General features: G+C 39.0%; 1 protein-coding gene across 14 annotated transcripts in view; it reads right to left on the reverse strand.

Annotated features, from left to right (window-relative positions):
- The window catches only part of TCF4 (transcription factor 4), a 316,652-nt gene that overhangs the window by 203,693 nt on the left and 89,521 nt on the right, over positions 1-23,438 (reverse strand). For all 14 annotated transcript variants that reach the window (XM_039542743.1, XM_039542741.1, XM_039542744.1 and 11 more), the window contains one exon: positions 1,825-1,886. In XM_039542743.1, coding sequence (XP_039398677.1) covers positions 1,825-1,886 — 62 coding nt within the window. The remainder of the gene's footprint in view (positions 1-1,824; positions 1,887-23,438) is intronic.

Raw genomic sequence — 23,438 nt, forward strand, 5'->3', positions numbered from 1 at the left:
TGAAAGGGTTATACAGTCTGGTCCAGAAGTGAATGGAGCTGTTGGTGCGTGTGTGTGTGTGTGTGTGTGTGTGTGTATATATTATATATATATATATATATATATATATATAATATATATATATATATATATATATATATATACAGTTTTATTGGAAGGGATATTTCTTACGACTCAAATAAATGTAAATTGAATCCTGAGACTCCACACAATTCTAAACACAACTTTCTCAAAGTCAAAACTAATGAATTATGTTGTATTCCAGCTATCATGAAAATAACAAGAAATATAGTGTGTCTCAGTAATTCCCATGGTAGGTAGTAGTTCAGTAACGACACTTTACTGTAATAGGAATTAATTATATCAGTGTGTGTGCATTATAATGTCAGGAGCAGGAAAGATTTCCTCATCTCATCCACATAATGCATTAGAATGTCAAACTTGACAGCTGGAGCAATGGGTTGGTAAAGTTACTGGTAAGTAGGAAGATCTTACTGTACTTTGAAGATTAAAGTTAGAAGCACATTGCCTGAAGGCAAGAGAAGTCACTATCCACGGCTCTCTGAAATGTTCTGAGTTTGGAAGTGGAGATATTATCCCTTCAAGCTTGGGGAAAAAGATTGGTGGGCCCTAAATACGTTTGAGGGCTACATTTTCAAACTGGCTACCTCCACTGTGCCACCAAAATATGCACACTCACGAGCAAAAAGGTAAGAATTTGTGCAAACATGCATTTGTACAAGCAAAATAAGTAAATGTGAATGAAAACTAGTCCTTATGTACGCAGACACCGAGTTTAAGGATACAGATGCATGTTTGCCTACACATGAACAATTTTATAGGCAGATTGTAGGCCTCTAGTTGTTGAAAATTGTTCCCAAAATGTTACGGATCCCTTAAGCTTCACATACATAGCCCGTCGTGAGTTAATGATTTCTTCTAAAGACATTCAGCCTACACCCCCACCAAAGCAGGGAATATCAGTTTTTAAAACTTGTACTCTTGTTAAGTCTTGAACTGAGCCTTTTCACTGAAGAAACTGACAGAGGCTGAGCAGAATGCTGAGGCAGGGCAATGCAGAGATGGTCACCTGAAGAGAGGTCTGAAGTAGAAAGACGCTGTAAATGGCCAGATTGAGTGGGAACAAAGAAATGCGGGCTAAAGATTTTGCCACCCTTGAGAACACTTGTCTACTCATGAGGAATAGTAGCTTCCCTTCCAGGAGTTCCACTTCAGTGGGACTACCCAAGGAGTGAGGAATAATCCTGCATCTTGGCAGGGAGTTAGATTAGATGACCCTTTGCGGTCCCTTCTAACCCTGTAGTTCTATGATTCTAATCTTCTATGATTCTAATGTTAGGAAGAGTGGCAGTATCTGACCCCTGGTGATGAAGTAGCACATTTTGAGTGTACGAGTGCTTCCCAATACTATGCAATGGATTTTTTGCATGTAGATATCTGTGCCAGTGAGACATAAAATCTCCCAGCAAGCTAACTACAGCAAGTGAAATGTCAACAATAACAAAAAAAATGCCTCTTACAGTACTGAGATAACATACAGTGTTGGATCAATGGCTGATACTGACTAGCAAGGCAAAATGGCTAATGAAAATTCTTGCTAGCTGTTAGCAGGAGTGGAGCAGGTGTCAAATTCAATCGCAGGATCAGATAAGAATGTAAAAGAAGCAATTTTGAAGAGAAGCTGGTCTACAGCCAACTTTGCATGTACATTTTTCTATGCAATCAGGTGTAAAACTCAAATTTAAGATTGTAAATTTACATATGCAGGAAGTCTGGTTTAGGAAAAAGATTAGATATACTTACCCTGGATGGACTAGGATGTCCTCCATTCCCCCAGGACCCTGAGCTAGTTCTGTCTTCTACATCTAGGGACAAAAAAGTTCTTTAGGCTTTATTGCAATAATTCTTTCCTTTTGTGTAAGCACTTTTAAATTAATGTTTCAAATTAATCTCCTGTTGCCTTTAATTAAGAATCAGGCACAGGGCTACTACGATGATAGTGGCTTCTGACCCATCCACTTAAATTAACTCATTTAAATTCACAACAGAAATGAACTGGACCCTCAGGAACCAGAGGTTTGAACATAAAAATTACTTCAGTGGCTCAGTGTTTCATGAGACTTAAAAACCTGACTCTGATGTACCAGTTAAAGTTGTACCAAAATCTTTGCCACAAAATACATATAATCAAACATCAAAAATAAGATGTGATGAAACAGACAAAACCCAGAAGCTAATGTAAAATATTTTCAAGGTAAATATTCCTACACAGATCCTCACTCAGACCCAATTCAGGAAAGAATGCACTCAAGTCCCAGTGAAGTCAAGAGGAGTTACGCACATGCTTAATCGCTTTCCTGAATAGCGATGGATGTAATTACATACTTAAGCATTTTCCTGAATTTCCTTAATGCCTGATGCAATGCCTATTGAAATCAATGGGAATCTTTCCATTAACTCTGGATGCTTTCAACAGTGTGCTCAACCACTTAAATGTTTCTGCCTCCTCTCTTTGAGGCAGTAGCAACATACAATAGGAAAGATATGGCAAAATTGCAAAGAGGTAGTACCAGTCTAGTGTTTAGAGCATGGGCCGGGAAATCAGGACTCCTGCATTCTCTCTTGAACTCTGCTGCTGAACAGATGTATGACTGGGATCTGGTCTACACTTCAAACAAAGATTGACATAGCAATGGAACTCAGGTATGTGAAAAATCCTCACGCCTGAGTGCCACAGCTGTGCCAATCTAGCCCCTGGTGTGGACACAGCCAGCCTGACAAAAGAATGTTTCTGTCAACCCAGCTACCATCACTCGGGGAGGTGATGTTCCTACACCCCTTCCATTCCTATAGGCTGCATCTGCACTATGGGGTTATCTACAGTGCCACAGCTTACCACAATAGCCCCTGTAGTGTAGACATGGCCATAGAGTGAATCATTTTCTCTGGCCCATTTTATCCATTTGTAAAATGGATAGCACAATATCTACCTCAAAAAGGTGCTGTAAGGCTTAATAAATTACTCTTTATAAAGTGCTTCAAGATCCTTGGACAAAAGATGATATATAATTGCTAAGTGTTACAGAATGCAACTCTAAATTTCCCTTGACAAAACTGGAGGAGTATTAGAAAAATGTTATTTCAAGGGTGGAATGCTGTTTCATAACATTTTTCTGTTACTGTTTCTCTTGATGCTACTGTAAACAGAATAATTTCTTTTATTCTTTCTGTTTTGGTCTTTCCTAGGGTAAGAAGAGTTGTTGTTTTTATAATGAGGAGCTTTTATTACTGTTAAAATTGTCACCTCTGTCATAATGAGTTTTTATATTGTTTTAGATTGGATGTTTCAGAAAGAGAAGCAGACTAGCTGCTTCAAAGACACCCCAATTGCGAACAAATGTCCCTCATGGATAGTCAGACAATGAATTGTGTGCCTCAGGGCAGGTCATGTTAGTTCTGAGGCTGTATCAAGGCCCAGGAGAAGAGGCTACAGTCCCTAAATTCTACTATTTAAGGCTGAAAGCATTATATTCTTTGTGGTGTGGAGTAAGCTTGTATGACCACTGTCCTCATGGAATCCTCAGTACACTGAGCTGGGAATATCATCAGGCTATCCCAGTTAACAAAAAACATTTAATGACTAAATAAGGTGCCAATCCAGCAAAGCACTTAAGGACAGATTTAAATATAAGCACGTGAGCAGTTGCATTTAAGTCATTTTAATTTAGGGCATTCCTTCAAGTCAGTGGGAATACTCATATACTTAAAATTAAGCATATGCCTCAGAACTTTGATCGACTGGGGCCAGAGAAGTAAATTTCATTCAGTCTCTTTTCATGATGTGTTATATTTCATTAAATCTGATTTTGCTATTAATATTATATTTAAGGGCCCCTGTTCTGACATTCCAGGGTCACATATTCAATCTTCAAGTTTGACTTCAAAAATTACATGACCGCGTAGTGTTTGATTTTAAGGATTTTTGTTTTAAAGCACCTTTACGTTTCAAGGCAAAAAATATCTAATGTAATTGTGGATATTTTCATTATCCATATACACGTCTACTCCTTTTTGTACTCTCAATTATATCTAATGTACTCTCAATTATATCTAATGGCAATGAATTCCACAGGCTGTGTTGAAAGAAAAGTATTTCTTTTTACCAATTTTATATTTGTTGCCTTTTCATTTCTTTAAATGCCACTGGTACTTATATGATAACAAAAGTGAATAGGAGTGCCCAATTTACCCTCTCTTTACTATTCACATTTTGTATACCTCTATCCCATCTCTCTTTTTCCCCTCCTACCCAAAACAATCCTGTAATTTTAAATCACTTTTCACATAAAAATCTTTCTATGCCTGTAATCATTCCTATTACTCATCTCTGAATTCCCCAATATTCCCATTATATCTTTTTTGAGTTAGTTTGGCCATCAATGAACACAGTATTCCAAATTAGGACATACATTTGGCACATAATGCACTATTATGTTTCATTAGTATTCTTCATCCAATTTCTCATTAATTTAATAATATCATTGCTTGTTATTTGTTAAGCACAAACAGTAGCTTTTAATCTAATTACACAAAAAGACATATTTGGTCTAGATTGCTAGAGGAATTTTAATCACAGCATTGCATTTAAATATATGTGTGTGAGTATATATAATATATTCTGATATAGATAACTGGGTATCTAATGGTACATTTGCACTTCTAACTTAGGTCGGTTAAGCGTCTGAGGAGCAAAGCCGTCCATTAGGAAATCTAAAATATGGGTAGTATGACTATTACTGTTTTGTAAACAAAATATTTTTATCTTAAAGTTTTTTTGTGTTTAATTTTATTTTTTCCCAAATAATAATTCCTATTATCTCAATAAAAGTGTAAGATGTTAATAAAAAAAGACATTCTCAGGTAAATATTTAATTAAGCTCTAGACAAAGAAAGAAAATGTGTATTATTTACCTGACAGATCAGATCATCCATGCCCTTCGGTTAATTAAGCAGGATTTTTTTTTTACAAATAATTTGTGTTATGTAACTGATAATTAATGTGTTCAGGTCCTGATTTAAAGCCCACTGACGTCAGCAGAAATGCTCCCACAACGAGCTTTGGATCAGGCATTGGACCACTATGCAATGACTCTACTATAGCTTCCAAAATCCATATTAAATCCCTTGGGCAAACTGGCAATAGTGCAGGTTATGCATATCTTTGTCCATGAAAATATCTCTAACTTTCTTATACCGTCTCTCTTATATTTATAATGTTCCTTTCTTCTCTTTCCAAAATACCAAATATGATTACATGAGAATATAAACTAATCACTTACCAGGTGTGCCAAATATCAGCCTGCAGTAAATGTTTATGGCTGAGTTATAAACCTCCAAAAATGGAGTTTATAATGTAAATGCTGTCACCGTGTTAACGATACTGTTGCAAACATCACCAACAAACCAAGAAAAATACTATAAAACTGGTCTTTTAGCTCCTAAAACTTACTTTGAAAAATAATGAAGACTTGCATATTTGAAAAGGCTAAAATAATTCTGTGTGAAACTGAAAGTGAAACAAAAGTTGGGTAGTGTTGTTTCCATCCATTACATAATGGCAATAATAACAGTGCTTTCACATTTAAGCAGCACATTTCAACCCCAACACCTCAGGAACAATGAAGGCTGATTTTACAAACTTAACTTGTAACTTTACTCTCATGAGTAATCCCATTAACATTATAGCCTGCAGTATCATCCGTACAAGACTGACACTCAACCCTACACAGCCATTTGCTGATCCCAGACAGCGTAGTCTCCTTTCTCCCTCAGAGTCTGACAAAAGTCTGGGAGCAAATTAATTTAGTCTCCGCTCTGTTTTGATAGAAATTGCTGATTGGGAGAAAACATCCAAAGGACTGGGCCAGGGCTGTGAGTGTGCCTCCTACTGAATGTATATATCCACCTTTGGTCAATTCAGTTTACAGTCCTCAGCTATATTGTACCCATAACTAAGGTACTCTTGAATTCCCAGGTGACAAAAGTGGCATGTAATGCTTTTCTTTTCTTTCCATCTACAGCTTAGCTCAGAGACTGTGAACATTCCTTCCTGCTGTAGTACTCACCATAGTAATCCATGCCTGTGTAACCTCAATGATAGATTACTGCAATGTGTTCAACTTGACGCTGCATTTGAAAAGCACCTGAAAGCTTGAGCACTGAAGAATAGAGGCTTGTCTAATGAGTGGACTGACCTCTCATGAGCACATAACTCCAGTGCTCCATTCTGTGATGTGGTTGGTGATCTGCCAGAACAAGAGTCTGACATGCTTCAAGGGGCAGTGCAAACTGCATCATCTTGGTCAAGCTTTTAAAAGGATGCCATCAACCTGAAAATTACATGTGTGTCTGAAAGCTTTGTATCCACCTGATCCAGCAATCTGATCCGTGGAGGCAAACTCTTGCACGTGCATGGAGATCACTGAAATCCACTGTACTCTGCATGGATGTAAGGGCCCACTTGTGCGGATCCAAATGCAGGATCAGGAACACAGTTGCAAGTAACACAAAGATTTATATAGCTTACAGCAAATAGCAATATTTCCCTATTTTTCAATTTGATTACATTGTGTTTTTGACAGCACTTCGTGTTGTCAATTTTACCGGTTCCCCTGTCTGGTCAGTTTGCTCCTTGATAAAATAATTCTTATGTCCATCAGCCAGGAAGCACAAAAATCCTTATAAAGTTTACATATATGAATATTTTAATAAAGACATTATTTAATGCATGCTCTATCAGAAACTTTCTTTCTTTCTTTGAATTTAGTTAATTTAAAAAAAATCCATATTGTCAGGCCTTTTTATCTGATCTAGTGAAATGCAACCTAGGTGAAGCTACTGTAAGGTGAGTGCAAAACTGGTTGGAAAATCGTTCCCAGAGAGTAGTTATCAGTGACTCACAGTCATGATGGAAGGGAACAACAAGTGGGGTCCCTCAGGGATCAGTTCTGGGTCCAATTCTGATCAATATCTTCGTCAATGATTTAGATAATGGCATAGAGAGTACACTTATAAAGTTTGTGGATACCAAGCTGGGAGGGGTTGCAAGTGCTTTGGAGGATGGGCTTAAATTTCAAAATGATCTGGACAAACTAGAGAAATGGTCTGAAGTAAACAGGATGAAATTCAGTAAGGACAGTATGCAAATAACTCCATTTAGGAAAGAACAATGCACACATACAAAATGGAAAATGACTGCCTAGGAAGGAGTACTAGAGAAAGGGATCTGGGGGTCATAGTGGACCGTAAACTAAATATGAATCAACAGTGTAACCCTGTTGCAAAAAAAGCAAACATCCTTCTGGGATGTATTAGCAGGAGTGTTTTAAGCAAGACATGAGAAGTATTTCTTCCGATCTACTCCATGCTGATTAGGCCTCAACTGGAGTATTGTGTCTAGTTCTGAATGCCAAGACATGGACAAACTGGAGAAAGACCAAAGAAAAGCAACAAAAAAGATTAAAGGTCTAGAAAACATGATTTATGAGGGAAGATTGAAAAAATTGCGTTCGTTTAGTTTGGAAAAGAAAAGACTGAGAAGGGACAGGATAATAGTTTTCAGGTACATAAAAGGTTGTTACATGATGGAGGGAGAAAAATTGTTCTTCTTAACCTCTGAGGATAGGACAAGAAGCAACGGGCTTAAATTAAAGCAAGGGAGGTTTAGGTTGGACAGTAGCAAAAGCTTCCTAACTGTCAGGGTGGTTAAGCACTGGAATAAATTGCCTAGGGAGGTTGTGGAATCTTCATCATTGGAGTTTTTTAAGAGCAGGTTAGACAAACACCTTCAGGAATGGTTTAGATAATACTTAGTCCTGCCATGAGTGCAGGGGACTGGATTAGATGACCTCTTCTGTGATTCCTGGAAGCAGTCCCACTGAAATCAATGGAACTACTTACATGCTTAAAAGTAAGCCCATGTTTTGTGGCTTCCTGAATTGAGGTTTCAATATCTGCCGCTAGGCAGCACCCTGCAACTGTGTGTGTCACCACCTCCTTTTGGCACTGCATGTGCCAGCTCCCAGAAGGCACTATGGACTGCTCAAAATCCCAGGAACAGCAGATACACCAAAACTAGGGTGCTCCCAGATTCTGAACATCCCACAACAATTCAGGATAGCTGGGACTAATAAGGAGAAGGAGGGCTGCCTCGCGGGGGGGAAGGGGCGTAGAAAGAGGGTCAGTAAGTGGGTGGGGTTTGGTAGCTTATACGAAGTCAGAAGGAAGTTCCTAAAACACTGTTCTATTTACCCATGTATGCTATTCAGTACCAGATTAGGAAAACTGTACTGATAGAACAGTTACAGAGCATGCCCCTCCTCTGTCCCCCTTCTCTCTATAGCCCCCACACAACGCAGATTATAAAAGCTGACATTTCTACTTATCCTAGACTTCACTGAAAACTCCTTGCCATCAACCTTGTTTTAACTTAAGCCTTTAAAATACTCCATTTTTTCCACCTATGTTAAAGTTTTGGCCTGTGATCTGAGAGTGACAAGCAATCGCTCTTGGACATTATCTTCAGGGGTTGTGTCTTAGCTTTCAACCAATCTTCTTTGTATTTAGACTTAAATGTGCAAGCCACACTATATTACTCTGCAAAACATCAATGAGAAGGCTTAATTAAGTAACACTGACAGATAAATCCATTTCTTTCGCAGTAATCAAATCAAAGCAGGTTGACATAACACAGGAACTTAATACAGTTATTCCCTTGTAATTGGAAAAAGGCCCTTTACTTCTCATTAAAGCAATCTTCTGGGTATTGGCATAATAAGAAGGCTCAGGGTTTTAATACTGCCCTATAAAAGCCTCAAGATACAGACCCCTTAAGCAAACATGCCTGATTATCTAATTCCTTGATCACAGCGGAACATGTAGTTCCTATTGTTTAAAACTACTAATTCTTTATCTCAGTTACAGTTTTAAAAAAGTAAATCAATGTGAAGTACACATGATGGAGATCTCTAAAAAAACGAACCCTAGGTAAGGGGGGAAAGGATGTATTCTTTAAACAACTCCAGTTCTTTGTCTTGAAAAATGCACTCTGACTAAGGTGAAAAGGTTTTTATATTCATATGAATGTATCAACATTATTCATAATAACAACTTTGATTATATCTATACATTTGTTTTAAAATAAATAGTAACCTTGCAGAATATTTTTTTACCCCTACAGAGTGGAATAAAACTCTTGCAGATTCTGAGTGAAGGCTTCCCAGTCTTAATATGCTGCCACCCTGGTGCCCTATTCCTAACTCTCACCTTTGACAATGTGGAAGGGCTACAAACCCCTTGCCTATGTGCAACAGTTCTCTCTGCATGCAAGGTAGAACCTTGAATGTCACAGGCACGGGTCCAGAGCTTGTTTGATGGGTTATTCTCAGCATGAATCCCCGAACAGTTCTATTTGCCCGTGGCCATGATGGGGGTTATATGTGGCATACAACATCAAAGTGCTCCACGAACACATGGAAGTCTGTCCCTTGCATATTTGTCCATTGTTCTTTTTTATTTTGTTTGCAGGGTTTTTTGAGTGAGACGTGGTACACTATCAACAGTCAACGGCTAACCATTCCTTCATAAAATGGTACTCAAAACAATTATGCATTTTTCAATGTCTAGAAATGAAAAAAAATTATCAGCAATTACTATTCGGTAAGTCTACCTTAATTCACCACAAATTAGTACTACAGGTATTCCAAAAAATAATTCTGTGAACTCCTAGTGGGTCCAGGATTTCACCCAGAGCATGTAAAGTTGAATATGTCCTTGCAGGATCAGGGTCTGAGGCCTACTCAGAAAGTTAAATTGACCTAGCTATTTCTCTTAGGGCTGTGAAAAATTTCACATCCTGAGTGCCATAGTTGGCTTGGCCTAATCCCCAGAATAGGCTTGCTAAGTCAACGGAAGATTTCTACTGCCTCTCGGCAAGGTGGATTATTAACTACTCTATGGAAAAACTCCTCCTGTTAATGTAGGAAGTGTCTACACTACAGTGCTACAGCAACACAGCTGCAGCGCCATAGCTATGACCCTTTAGCAACTCTAGTATAGACATGGCCTGAAAGATTTCATGAGGGGGAGACCAGATTTTACGGTCTGTGAAACATTTTTTATGGCCATGAATTTGGTAGGGCCCTAGTTATGAGCACACACATGGATTCAAAACCGTAGTACTATAAACAAAGAGTAATAGGAAAAGGCAATGTACCAAGTCTGGGGGAGCTGCCTCAGTGCTGTAATACAGAGATCAGTATTAGGCACAGTTTCATTTAACGTCTTCATTACTGATTTGGAAAAATAAACCAAATGCAAATTACATGATTACATTCATAGATGATACTAAGCTGCAAGGTGTTGTAGTGTAGTGAGGACAATGAAGTAATGCTAAGGAACACAGTGTCCAATCCTGCAAGCCCTCTTTAGTGGATCTTCCATTGTCTGAACTCTCTGGGAGTTCCCCATAGAGAGGGCTTGGAGTTAGAAAATAACAAAAGGACATTTTTCCTGGAAAAATGCAAACTACTAGCTGGAAAAATAGTCCAAAATACAGATCTTAAAGGAAAGGAAAATGCTTGGAAAGCATCAACATCCAAAAAAATAGGGCCGATATGGGACAGTAACTTAGATGAGTTTGCGGCATGATAGGGTTTGAAAAAAAATATCACTGGCAAGTTTGGGATCCAGAGTCATCACATCATGAACCAGGAGGTGACACTTCCTTTACATATAACACCTTGGTGATACTGCACCAAGGCTGTTGCATACAATTCTGGGCACTTTGCTCCCAGAAAAAGGTCAACAAATTGGAGGAAATTCCAAGAGTAACAAGAATATGTGAGAGCTGGAAAACAAAATTGTGGATTAACTGCTTCAAGGAAGAGATAGCATGTGAACGGTGAGATGAAATGACATGGTGATATGGACCTGGCGATATAGTTGAGAACATAATAGTGACCAAAATATGACATGAGTAAATAGAGAAAAAAGGGCACAGCTGATGATCTTGTCAGGTTTGGGAATGATGAATGATGACTGACATATTGCTCCTCCATACATATACATGCTGCCTAACCATGTGCCACATGCAGAGCAAGCATTCAGTGAAAGTGACAAGATTATGAGATTAAGATTTGCACCAAGAAAGGCTTTCTGAAAGCAACCATTGTTTTCAAAAGCACGGGCTAGAGTGTCACGTTTTGAATGATGCTGTGGGAAAATAGCCATTAAGCTAACAAACTGTATTAGACTGATCTTGTTTGATTGGTACTGCTGTTATTTATTAGAGTGCATGGATCACCGCCCCAACCTTTCTGTGTAAAAACAGATCAAATTCAAAATCTCACACATCAGTCACCTAACCTTATGTCATACCTTCTGCATTAGGAAAGGTGTGCCATGACTCTGTGCCAAGATGATTACAAACCTCAGCTTTCATCCAGCCTTCCCACAATAACTCTCCCGCTCCACTACCACCACCTTCACAGAAATCAAATAAATTATTTACAGTCCCTGCTGACTGGAGTGAAGAAAAAGAGAGAGAGAGACAGAGAAATACACCTAATTGTGAACACTTTAAAATGCTGAGTGGGGCTCAGATACCAAAATGATGGTACTGTATAAAAACAGATAGATTCAAGTTTCCTGCCACAAGATAAACCTTGCAGCTACTCCAAGATAGAAGTTGAAATCACAGCTCTTTTAAAGTCGGTGAAAGTTTCACCATTGACTTCAGTAGGGCCAGGATTTCACCCAACGTTCTTTATGTTTGCTTTAGATTCAGTGTAAAGAAAGGGAAGAATAATGTGAAATGCAGAGACAACCAGCATGCTGGAAAATCATCACTATAAGACTAGTTGCCACTAAAAGTATGTAGTAATAAAGAGATTAATTAAGCATCCAGTGTTTAAAAATCTGTTTCTGAAAAATCTCCACTCTATCAATTTCAGAAAGACACAAATGCCTAACTGTGTGTTTTCTTAATTTTCCCCTGAACAGTTGCCAACCAATACTTTAAAAAAAATACTAAATACGGTGCTGAATAAACTGAAATTCCAGACAAAATAACTCTAGAGGAAGTAAAGTTGTATATATACAACTTTACTTCCTCTAGAGTTATTTTGTATATACTGTCTATATATATATGTATTATTATATGTATTATTTATTATTACTGTTATTCATAATATTTGGGTTCCGGAAATTATCTAAATAAAATAACAAAATGCTATGACAGAGTGGCATACGTACTGGAATACAACAATCTTCTAATGTATGGCTATATATCCACTCTTAATAATTAATAATATATATATTTTTGTTGCTGAGTTTTCTGCTTTGAAATTCACCTGGAAAGGAAATTGATAGGTGACATTCCAGAAGATCAAATTTAGGTGAAGTTTTGGATGATCAGCTGCTGAGCACAACAGTTAATGTCAAAAGATTAAACAAGCTAGTTTTCCAAACAAAACACAAAATGACATAGTCAAAATTAATATATATGTTTATTCCCTGAGAAGAGGATACACGGTATTTGTATTGGAAATACATGCATTCCAAACCACTGGAACAAACTATCAAGAGAAGTGGTGGATTCTCCATCTCTTGATGTCTTCAAATCAAGACTGAATTCCTTTCTGGAAGAAATGCTTTAGTAAAACACGTTATGCTTCTGTCAGAAACAAGTTATTGGGCTCAGTACATGGGTAACTGCGTGAAGTTTAATGGCCTGTGTTATCCATGAGGTCAGACTGGATGATTTAATGGTCCCTTAAACTCTATGAATTGATGGATCTTAAAGCACACTGGCATACACCTATCCCATATCTGCCTAGTTCCTGTGCTATAATCATAAGGGTGGATTGCAGAGAAGGGCGACAAGATGATCCTCCTCACAAAGGTAATTGCTAGCAGGGACTCAATCTTAAAACAGAGATAGTTATGGAAGACCTAATGATGTTCAAGCCTTGGTTTCTGCAATGAAAGGATTGCTAGGAGGGATCTAGGTCTTTTTGGTATGGGACATCTACGATCAGGAGAAAAAGCTGGGGTAAGGTCTACAGTCACAATTCTGCCCATGAAATTGGGTCCTGTCAGGAAACTAGATGCCTGTCAAAGCATGCATTTCCAAACTGTTTGAGTTCTTTCACCTGAATCAACTGGACCATGGGATTTTTATTATTATTATTTGAATCATTCTTTCCAATGGATGTTCACTTTCTGACTGGACATTCATCAAGATTACCAGCTGGGTAATCTCAGGTGTGAGAGTGCGTGAGCTTTATTCCACCTGAAAGACATCAAAAGAGTGCAAGTCCTATGTACTGGTCCCTTGGTCCCAGAAGAGCCATCCCTCCATGTGCAATGCCACCAAGACACTTTCCCTGCAGAGGGCTGCCACTGTTACCATCATCATGTGAAGGCCTTAGGGACAGATGCCAGGCCCAAAGACGAGAGCGGTGAACTGGAAATGCAGTAGGCCTACACTAGAATTCACCTTAGTAGAAATGATGTCTGGGTGTAAAAGTTATTTATGTATGCATCCTGAAGGAGATTTAACACAAGAAAATCTCCTGGCCTTCAGGAGAGTTTCTATTCTGATTCTTTCGCCATTCCCAATCATTTTAGACACAGAACTACTCTTTTGCTTCAATTCCAACTCACCCACTTTTGCCACCATGCAAACAGGATTTCAAAGAAACACCATTTGATCAAGGACTGACACAGCAGAGTTAGTTTCCCATGAAAATGTGTTCGTTTTGGGAAAATCTTCTCTTTTCAGGTGACTGGGGAGAGAAAATAGGAAGTATCCTAAGAACAACAAATTCACTGTACTCACAAACATACCCTTCTTAATAGATCCTGGAAGAAATTTGATTTGACACAACACTTTTCTAAAGAGGAAAGTCGGAAGGGAGCCCCGACCGGGTGGAGTTGGAAAGAAGTGTCTGATTCAGACTCCAATTTCAGTTACATCAGTATAAACCCAGAATAACTTTATTACGCTTTACTGAAGATTTTACACCTGTGTAATTGTGAAGAGTATGTTGACCTTCAGATTTTCTGTGGAGGTGAAGAGACAGTACCCTTTCCTGACTTCTCTTTAAATCTTCTTAGGAGGTGGTTATATGAGGGAATGGAATTACTGTCTAGCCTGTAGGCTAAGGCTAAGGAACCTTTATAAACCATAGTACCACCTCAGGGTTTCATGCCTCTAATCTTCTAGATCATCTGATGGCGAGGATCTAAGATTTTCCTCTTTTTCCTCCTCTTCTTCAAGATCAGTTTCTCTGTCTCCTTAATTGAGCAGTTGGACAATGACCTGATCGTTGACCTGCCTTGGTCCAGCAGCTGGGTCACTTGGAATGGGTGGTAAAATCCTCTGTGGGAAAGGCACTCATGATGGAGGAGGAGCCTGTAATGGAGGCCTGACGATGCCACTCTAAACAGTGAAGCTGTTGTCATTGTTGTCCCTAGAACAGATGTTCCTGAGCCATCACAGAATAAAAATAAGGCTTCAGATCAAAGATTTAATGGGGATGGAAGGGGAACACATCTGAAGGGCTGGAAAAGAAAAGGTGACAGTACAAAAAGAGTGCACAGGAACTGCCAGAAGTATAATTAATTGAGCTAAAGGCAAAAGGAACAACTGAGGAGGACAGGAAGGGCAGCCCACATTCCCTAGGATGTTCAATGGATTGGGTGTTACAGTACCTGCCTGGGTAACAGGGAAGAAGAACAAAACCATGCAGCTCACGCTGGCAGCAGCAGAGAAAAAGAATGATTTGTTTAAAAAATAAACTAGATTCTGTTTTCTAGTACATTAGCTCAGAAAGCTTATTGCTTTTCTGCTCTTGGAAACATACCACCAGGTGTTCCTTCAGTGAGTTTAAAGCACTCTTGGGAAGGTGAGTTAGTGATATTAGTCAGCTGTTGAGTGGCTTTGAACATGGAGCTCTTTCTCAAAAGTTAATCACAAAAAAGGTTCTAATGAAAACCGTGTGGACTGCAAAGATCAGCTAGGGTATATATTTTCCTTATTACATTAATATACAATACTGCACAGTAAAATTTTGAATACTATAGGAAAGAAGAGTCTGTTTATCAAAAATATGACTGATTTTTTTTAGGTTGGGGCAAATGTATGAATTTACATTTAATAGGGATAAATAAGTACTGCTAGGTGCTTAGAATCTGTAGGTAATGTACAGTACTTATCGTATATACTCGATCATAAGCCAGTTCATTTATAAGCCAACCCCCTCAAGATGGATAAGTAAAAATGGAAATTTTTTATAAGCCGTTCATTAACTGACCCTATAATTCAGGGGTCGGCAAACTTTGGCTCCCAGGCCATCAGGATAAGCCGCTAGGGGGCCGAGATGGTTTGTTTACCTTGAGCGTCCACAGGCACGGAGGTAAACCTAAGTAAACAAAGTGTCCCAGCGCGCCAGCTGCTTACCCTGACGGGCCAGGACAGCAACTGGTGGGGAACTTTGCGGGGGGGAGAAGCTGGGAGTCAGAGGAGTAACCCCTGTGACCACCCCCCACATGATCCCACCCCAGCCCAGGACTCTCACACTCTCCCCATCCAATCCCTTCCCACCCTATCTGGGGAGAGCCAGGGGAGGATGACTCTGGCCTGGCTGGAGCTGCTCTGATGGGCCAGACCGGACGGTGCAGCCACAGCATGTTCCAGTGGGCTGGGCCGGGCGGCACGGCCGCAGCATGTTCCAGCGGGCTGGGCCGGGCGGCACGGCCGCAGCATGTTCCAGCGGGCTGGGCCGGGCGGCACGGCCGCAGCATGTTCCAGCGGGCTGGGCCAGGTGGTACAGCCGCAGGATGCTCCGGCGGGCCAGGAGGCGCAGCCACAGCCTGCTCTGGGGGGCGGGGCCGAGCGGCACGGCTGCAGCTGCTTCGGAGGCTGCGGGGAGAGCAGCGTGGCCAGAAGCGGAGAGACTCTGGCCCCGCCTCTTCCCTTCTGGCTCTGCTGGCTGTGCTGCCTCTCCTTGCCCCCTCTGTTGAGGGGAGGGGCCGTGTCCCTCCTCTCCCTCTCTATACCTGTTCATAAGCCGACCCCCTTCTCTGGTGCTTCCCTTTTTTACTAAAAAAAATCGGCTTATGAACGAGTATATACGGTATTTCCTCATGTAAATCTGCCAATATATTTTTATTCTGATCAGTTAAACTCTCTAGTAATCTAGCCCTCAGTTTCTTCTGAGAAGAGATTGTCAAATGTGTTGAAGTGTCTGACATGATCTAACGTCCACAAAAGACTAGATGGAAACTAAAAAACTTCTTGCTCATGGCCAAATTCACATTTGATCTTTGCCTTCAGAGGGAAAATATTAGCACATCAGCCATGGAACGTAATTAAAGAAAAGGGGTTTAAAATTGGAAATGTCTTTAAATGAAAGAATGGAAACAGAGACTACCTTGGATACATAAAAATGACAGCAAGAAAGCAAAAGATTCTTTTTGCATACAGGACATACTAATGTTTGAATACATCCTAGTCCCTGATCATTCTTTCTTATTGTAGGAGTTATGGATATGTCAAAAAATGAAAAAGGTGGGAAAAAATACCAGAATTTAAATGTAATTATTTATCACTTGGACTAGTTGAGGATAAAGACAACATGGTCATGTGGTCACTTGGGAAGTCAATGCATGTGTCCAAGGAGTCAAGAGCAGAGAAGTGGAAAGAAGTTAACATTGTGGAGGGCCATGAAAACAAGAACAAGGAACTTGAATATGATTCGAGAAACAACAGGGAGTCTGTGAAAGATTTAAGAACAATTGAGTATGGGTGCAGCATCAGGTGAAGTAAAGCATTTTGATTCACTGGCAGTTTGGGATATCAGGAATGTCAGAGAATAAGATAATTCAGACTTGGACAAGAGTTTTTGTGGTGGGAAAGGAACATAAATATATATACAAATGCAACATGCAACAATTCACATATAATTATCCCTTACATTGCAGCAATAGATTAAGAACAGATTTGAAGTGGCAAAATTCTACTACTTACTTGATAAACAATTTATTACTGGTTTGCTCAGGGGATTAGGTACAAAGCTTTCCTTTTTTTCAAAGAAGTAGAACCAGCTGCCAGATATATACAATACACTTCAATAGCGTCTGTTAAAGCCACAAATAATTGGAAATTTCATTTGAATCAGATGGGCAATTTATTTTATGCCTGAATTTGCAAAGTCTATACAAATATCCATGGACAGTTTGGGTCCTCACTTAACAGCATTTGCTGTAAAACTTCAACAGTGTAAATAAACAAAACTGTTCTCAATATTAATATTCATAAAAAAAGAACTAGATTGTCCTGCCTTCAAATGAGGTTATAAAACTTCACATGATTATTCAAATTTAGTTACATAAGCTATTTTCTAATGCACATATGACATAGGCTTCCCACATTATGGACAGCTGACTTTCACATATCCTTACATTTACATTTACAGAAATCCAGCTATAAATCTGTTTTTTTGCAAATATACTGACACTAGAAAAAAATGGTAAAAGAGAGATTAATGTATTTATATTCTTTAAAATTCACTGATACAATTTTTGCCTCATCTGCTTAATGGGAGTGTGCGTTGTTGTTGGTTTGGCCGGGTTTTTGGAGTAAAATGTCTTTTTTTCTTCTTGATCTTCATTTTAATCTGATGGGGGGAGGCGCATGGGGCGAGGTTACTGGCTAGAGTCAGATTTTCCTATTATCCACTTTTCTGTCAAATGCTGTTATTCAGATGCCATTTTTTCTATTATTTTCTTGTTATAGGGTTTTTTACATAAATATATATTTAAAATACTTTAAAAAAAGGTTTTTGATCTATAACGTATTCTTTTAAAATACTTAATTCTTCGATTAACCCAATAAACTAATGGCACTCCAAAGCCATTATTGTTTACCAGATGAATTCAGATGATGTACATACATTCCAGAATCACGTGCTAAAAATGTTTTAAGGTGAGCAGATTTATTTTTTTAAGATAATTCAGTTTAGTCTTTGGTGATGAATGTCCCAATAGGAAGTAAGGGGACACTTCAGATCCAAAGTACACTTCACGTCTAAATCCAAAGGAAGTGGAGGAAGCTTCAAATTTGAGGGGACCAAGTACATAAGAATATACTGTAGAAAACAAACATGGACTTTCAAAGAGGGTAGACTGTATAATCTCTCTCTTTTCCCTCTCTGACTCGGTGATTCTTTTTTCTTTCTCTCCTGATGTACAAAACTCCTGTGGATCACCAGCTTCCAATCTATAGGATGCCACTGTTTCAAGCACCCTGCTGGCGACTTCACTCCTCTCCCGCCCCCTCTCCCCTCGCCCCACCCCTCCGAACCACCCTTCAATCATGGGCCAGCAGGTTAATTTTATTTTGTTTCATGATATTATAAAAGTTTTTTAAGTTCACTTTGATGCACCGAGGAGAGAATAAGAAATATTGACATTCCCAAGGACTGAATGACTGTTCTGAAATAGCACAGGGGACCACAACCAAGTCCAAGGGGAAGATGCTAGGAGGGACAGAATGGTTTTAGCAACTGAGAAGGGGTCTGCATATATTTGTCACTGGGATCATTCCTCCCCCTTCTACTCTGCTGAAACTGCCTAATATACTTATTAGAACCAATTATTTTTCCTACGAATAGAATAGGTAGATTCTACTGTTGCTTGTGATATTCGAGAAGTGTTGGTGGCACTAGGAGCCAGATTTTACTTCCTCATTTTAATGTTTGCTCTGTTCCTTCTCTGAGGGAATTCTGCTTTAAGCTCCTGAATAAAGCTATAATGTTTCCTGCCTTCTCTTGTGTGATCTAAATACTAGAGCTTTATAATGAAATATGAGCATTATTAGAACATGCCAAGTTAGTGTAATATGCAGGCATGCACTAAATCAGGTTACAAACAATAACAACACATTCATCTTCTGAGCAAAAAAAACCATTATGATCAACGTTTTCAAACTTGGGCAAGTAAATTCATATTTAGTGACCTACACAAAAATGGCCAAACTTTTAAAGATGCTGAACACCCACAAGTTCCATTGGCCAAATATACTACTAAAGATCGGATCACTTATTTAGGTGCCTAATTTCTGGTTTCGAAGTACGAAAGTTTAGGCCTATATGAACAATAAGCTATACTCAAGGTATGGTAATGTTCTAAAGAAAAACAGAACTACAGCAAAAGGCACTTGATTTCTGTAGGCGTTGTGAGACATATGGGTGCCTGGACAGATGAACAGAAAAGATTCCCAATTGTAAAGCCACGCCTCCAGTACACACATCCAGTGGCCCCTATTCCATTCTAAGATTCAAAATCAAGGGACCTTGAGAGGTCATCTAGTCCAGGCCCCTGCACTCATGGCAGGACTAAGTATTATCTAGACCATTATCTAGCATTATCTAGAATTATTATCTAGAAACCATTATCTAGTATTCTCTAGAATCAGTCATGAAAGCCTATTCCAAAATAACTGTCACCTACAGTAGACAAAATGAAACATTTTTGCAACAACCCAGTTCCAGCAAAGTGAAGCAAAGCATGTGATTCAATCAGAGAGTAGTCAGAGCAGGTGGTCTGATCATTATTTCAGTTAAGTGTGCCAAATTTTTGCCAACACAGCAGTTATACCATGATATTTGGTTTAGCAGGCCATGAAATATTAGGAAAAACTGTACTCAAGTAATTAAAGCTAGATAATTAATTCCTACGGTCTGTATTTTTCATGTTCTTAAAATTAGTTACCGGCACAATAGTCCCAATATCCTTTTGACATAGAAAGATGTACATAAGCACATCGTTGGACCTATACATGTACTTTTAGAAAAATCTGTGCAGTGTTCGTTTGAAACTATTTTATTCTTTCGGTGTTAGGATAAAATGTTAACATACTACCTGGTATATTACTTATTCAGGATCAGGTTAACATTCAAAGAACCAGGATCAAGATTCTGGTTTGCTGGCTGGGAAGAACGCTACAAAGGGTAACCACATTTCTAAATGCCTATCCTCTTTTTGGCGCTTCTCTTGTGCAGCTACATGGTGTGAAAATTCTTCCATTACAAGGATGGTCCATATTTCACTAGATCACAATTCCATAGGAAGAGGAAATACGCATTTCCAATAATGTGCAATACAAAGTCTAGCTGCTAACAACAATAAAGAAATGAATTTGCCATTCAGTTTAAAACGTAGATCCTTCACTGGAGCAGCAAGTAAGCAGGTCAGGGGATCTCAGGAAGTCAGCATTTTGTCATAAGATTAAACTATTTAATATTTTCCTCCCCATCTAATCCTGGACACAACCACCATATGTGCAAGTATGTCCCATTTTCCCCATAACCTCTCCAACAGAGTGCCCCCCTCATAGCAAAAATTTGATGGATCTTAACAGGAGTCAAATACCATCTTTATTTTAAAAAAAAATTATTTATGAGCTACACAAATTGAAGATGTGTAAGAAATCAGAGATGGGAGAGATCTGTGAAATCATTTTGTCTTATCCCTGTAGATCAATGCAGTGTATTCTGAAGTGCTTTGTCCAGACTAGTTTTGACTGACTCAAAGTTTAAATATTAGATTTAATTTGCCTCTTAATTAACAAAAATAATCTAGGACATAGTTTGATTTACAATGGGAAAAAATCTCAAATTGCTAAAATAAGCTGAATAATCATATGGAATAGCATTTAATAATTTGCTACACAGTTACGCCACATTAGTAATCTCATTAAACATTGGCAGCAGTGCTGCAATATATCACTATGATCCAGGGAGAGCACTAGGGTTCCCATAAGGCAGGGAAAAGGAACAACCAGGTTAATCCTCTTGTTCACATACATTATGTAGATTATTTCATAGAATAAGTCAGTACAATAATTTATAGCACCATGCTGACAATGCCATGCTAAACGCAGTATAAATATTCTCGTAAAAACTATATGCCAGGAGTTCAAAATAACGAGTGCCTAGAGTTAGGTTCCTAAATCCTAATTTAGGCTCTTAAATAAGTGGCCTGATATTTAAAAGTGCTGAGCACCTAGCAGCTCTCACTGAAATCAATGATTTTCAGAAGTGGTGGGTGCTCAGCACTTTTTGAAAATCAAGCCACAAGTTTTGGTGCTGAAATATGGCATTAAAAGCCTTGTTTGTTAATGATTCATGATCTCCAGGAACTTATAAACTAGAGCATGAGTTTCATAGGTGCAGAGAACCCTCATCTCTTATTGATTTTAAAAGGGTGCTGCACACTTCTGAGAAATGAAGCTCTTTGTGTCTTAAAAGGATGGGTTGAAAAATGTGACATGTAAGATTTCAGCATGAGAATACTTTATGGAAATCTTAAATGAACTTAGACCCCTGATCCTGCACTCAGACTGCATAGGCAGCCCGATACTCCTGTGGGGAGATCCAAATGAAGGATTGAGACTTATATTATCTATTTTTGAGTTATAAAGATGCAAAAGGAAAAAAATAAGTCAAGGTTTTTAAGATTTGTTTTCACTCACAGAACCCAGTGGTGTCTCGTCCTAAACCACCATTTCCAGGCTACTGCCCTTTCAGATTGACTAGTGACTTTTGACACTTTGAGGCTAGAAAAGTAAATACTCGGCAATTCAAAATTACGAAAAACAACTCATGGGCTGAATTCTTCTCTCAGTTACATCTGGGAAACCTCAGAGCAGAATTTGGCTCTATATATTTTGCCAAAAGCTAGACAAAAATATGTTCCTCTGATATGCTTCTTTAGCATATACCCTACTATACTGTGATCTAATAGCACAGGGTTAAATTATGGGTTTGGGAGCCTCAGGCAACTTGAAGCAGAGTGGAAATAGTGAAGAGTGAGAAAGTGTTGGCGAGTGGAAGCCAGTGCAGTGAAGCCAATTTGTATGATCAGTGGAGTAGTCAGTCGTAAAGCTAGGAGCACTCTCCAGCACTGTAAAACCTTAGGAGCATCGCTCCATTAGAAGACAATACTTCAGTGCCAAAAAGTTGGAGGCTTCTGGGCCATGTCTCACTGCTGACACTTTAGGGGATGTAGTCAGATGAAAGGCGGTGTCACCAAGAAATTCCAGTGCTACCCTGATTCCTGGCTGTGTTTTCAGCCTCTTGAGGCTGTTAGCAACTGACATAATGCAGAACTGCAGCAGGATGCAGTGAATTCTATGATGAACTTTATGGCATCTTTACACACAAACCTACTGAAACCACATTCTGGGCGAATTAGCAGATCCTATGATTTGCCCTCTGTTTCTTTGATCTCCTGCTAACCCAGTCCTGTGGCTCCCCTTTCCAGTATGAGTCATTACCTTTGCTATGCACCCCAAGTTGTTGTGGGTTTTTTTTATAAATCAAACCTAGTGAAATATTATAAATGATTGAAAACCCAGTTTTAAAAGCTTCTCTTCCATAGACAGAAAATGACTTTGGCAATAAAGTAGTTCAAACTGAATTTTTTCCTCAATATTGTGTATGAATATAAGTTTGAATTAAATTTCTGTATAAACTTCAGTACTACACTCTTATCTAAAACAGATTTTTTTTTTTACAGACCACATTAGCAGCTGGGTTGTGTACCTCTTTGGTCAGTACATGACTGGTTAATTCCCAATATTTATGTTTCTTGGAAACAGAAAGATTAGTGAGGAATGTGTAACTGGAAAAAGTTGAGGTAAAAAATTTTGAAAAAAAACAAACCACCAGACCGGCTCATTCTCCAGCTGACTGTTGCAAGAGTCACAAATTGTGACCACCACTGCAGCTAATAAAAGATATCTTGAATGCATACTGTGGAAGTGTGATGAAAGGGAAGTCAAACACAAACAGTAGAAAAATAACTAATGAGAATAAAGGACCTTTTCTGTAAAACTCAAAGTCTTTTGAGATTGGCACTATGATTTAAGTCCACTTCAGATTGGTTTCAGCCTTACTAAAATTACATTATAACTAACCCTGAAATATTTGCATTTAAAGGGTATCCTAATACCACTTAGCAAACACCGAACTCACTCTCAGGCTATGGCTACACTTGCACTTCAAAGCGCTCCCGCGGCAGCGCTTTGAAGCGCTAAGTGTAGTCAAAGCGCCAGCGCTGGGAGAGCTCTCAGCGCTGTCTCAGCGCTCTCCCAGCGCTGTCCGTACTCCACCTCCCTGTGGGGAATAACGTACAGCGCTGGGGCTTTGACCACACTGGCGCTTTGCAGCGCCGCAATTTGTTTTCACACCCTGCTGCAGCGCTGCAAATTTGCAAGTGTAGCCATGGCCTCAGTCAATGTACCAGGACACTAGAATCAGAAGACAACTTTTACATTACTGGCCAAAGAA

This window comes from Mauremys reevesii, linkage group 6 (genome assembly GCF_016161935.1).
Source record: "Mauremys reevesii isolate NIE-2019 linkage group 6, ASM1616193v1, whole genome shotgun sequence".
NCBI classification, from domain to species: domain Eukaryota; kingdom Metazoa; phylum Chordata; order Testudines; family Geoemydidae; genus Mauremys; species Mauremys reevesii.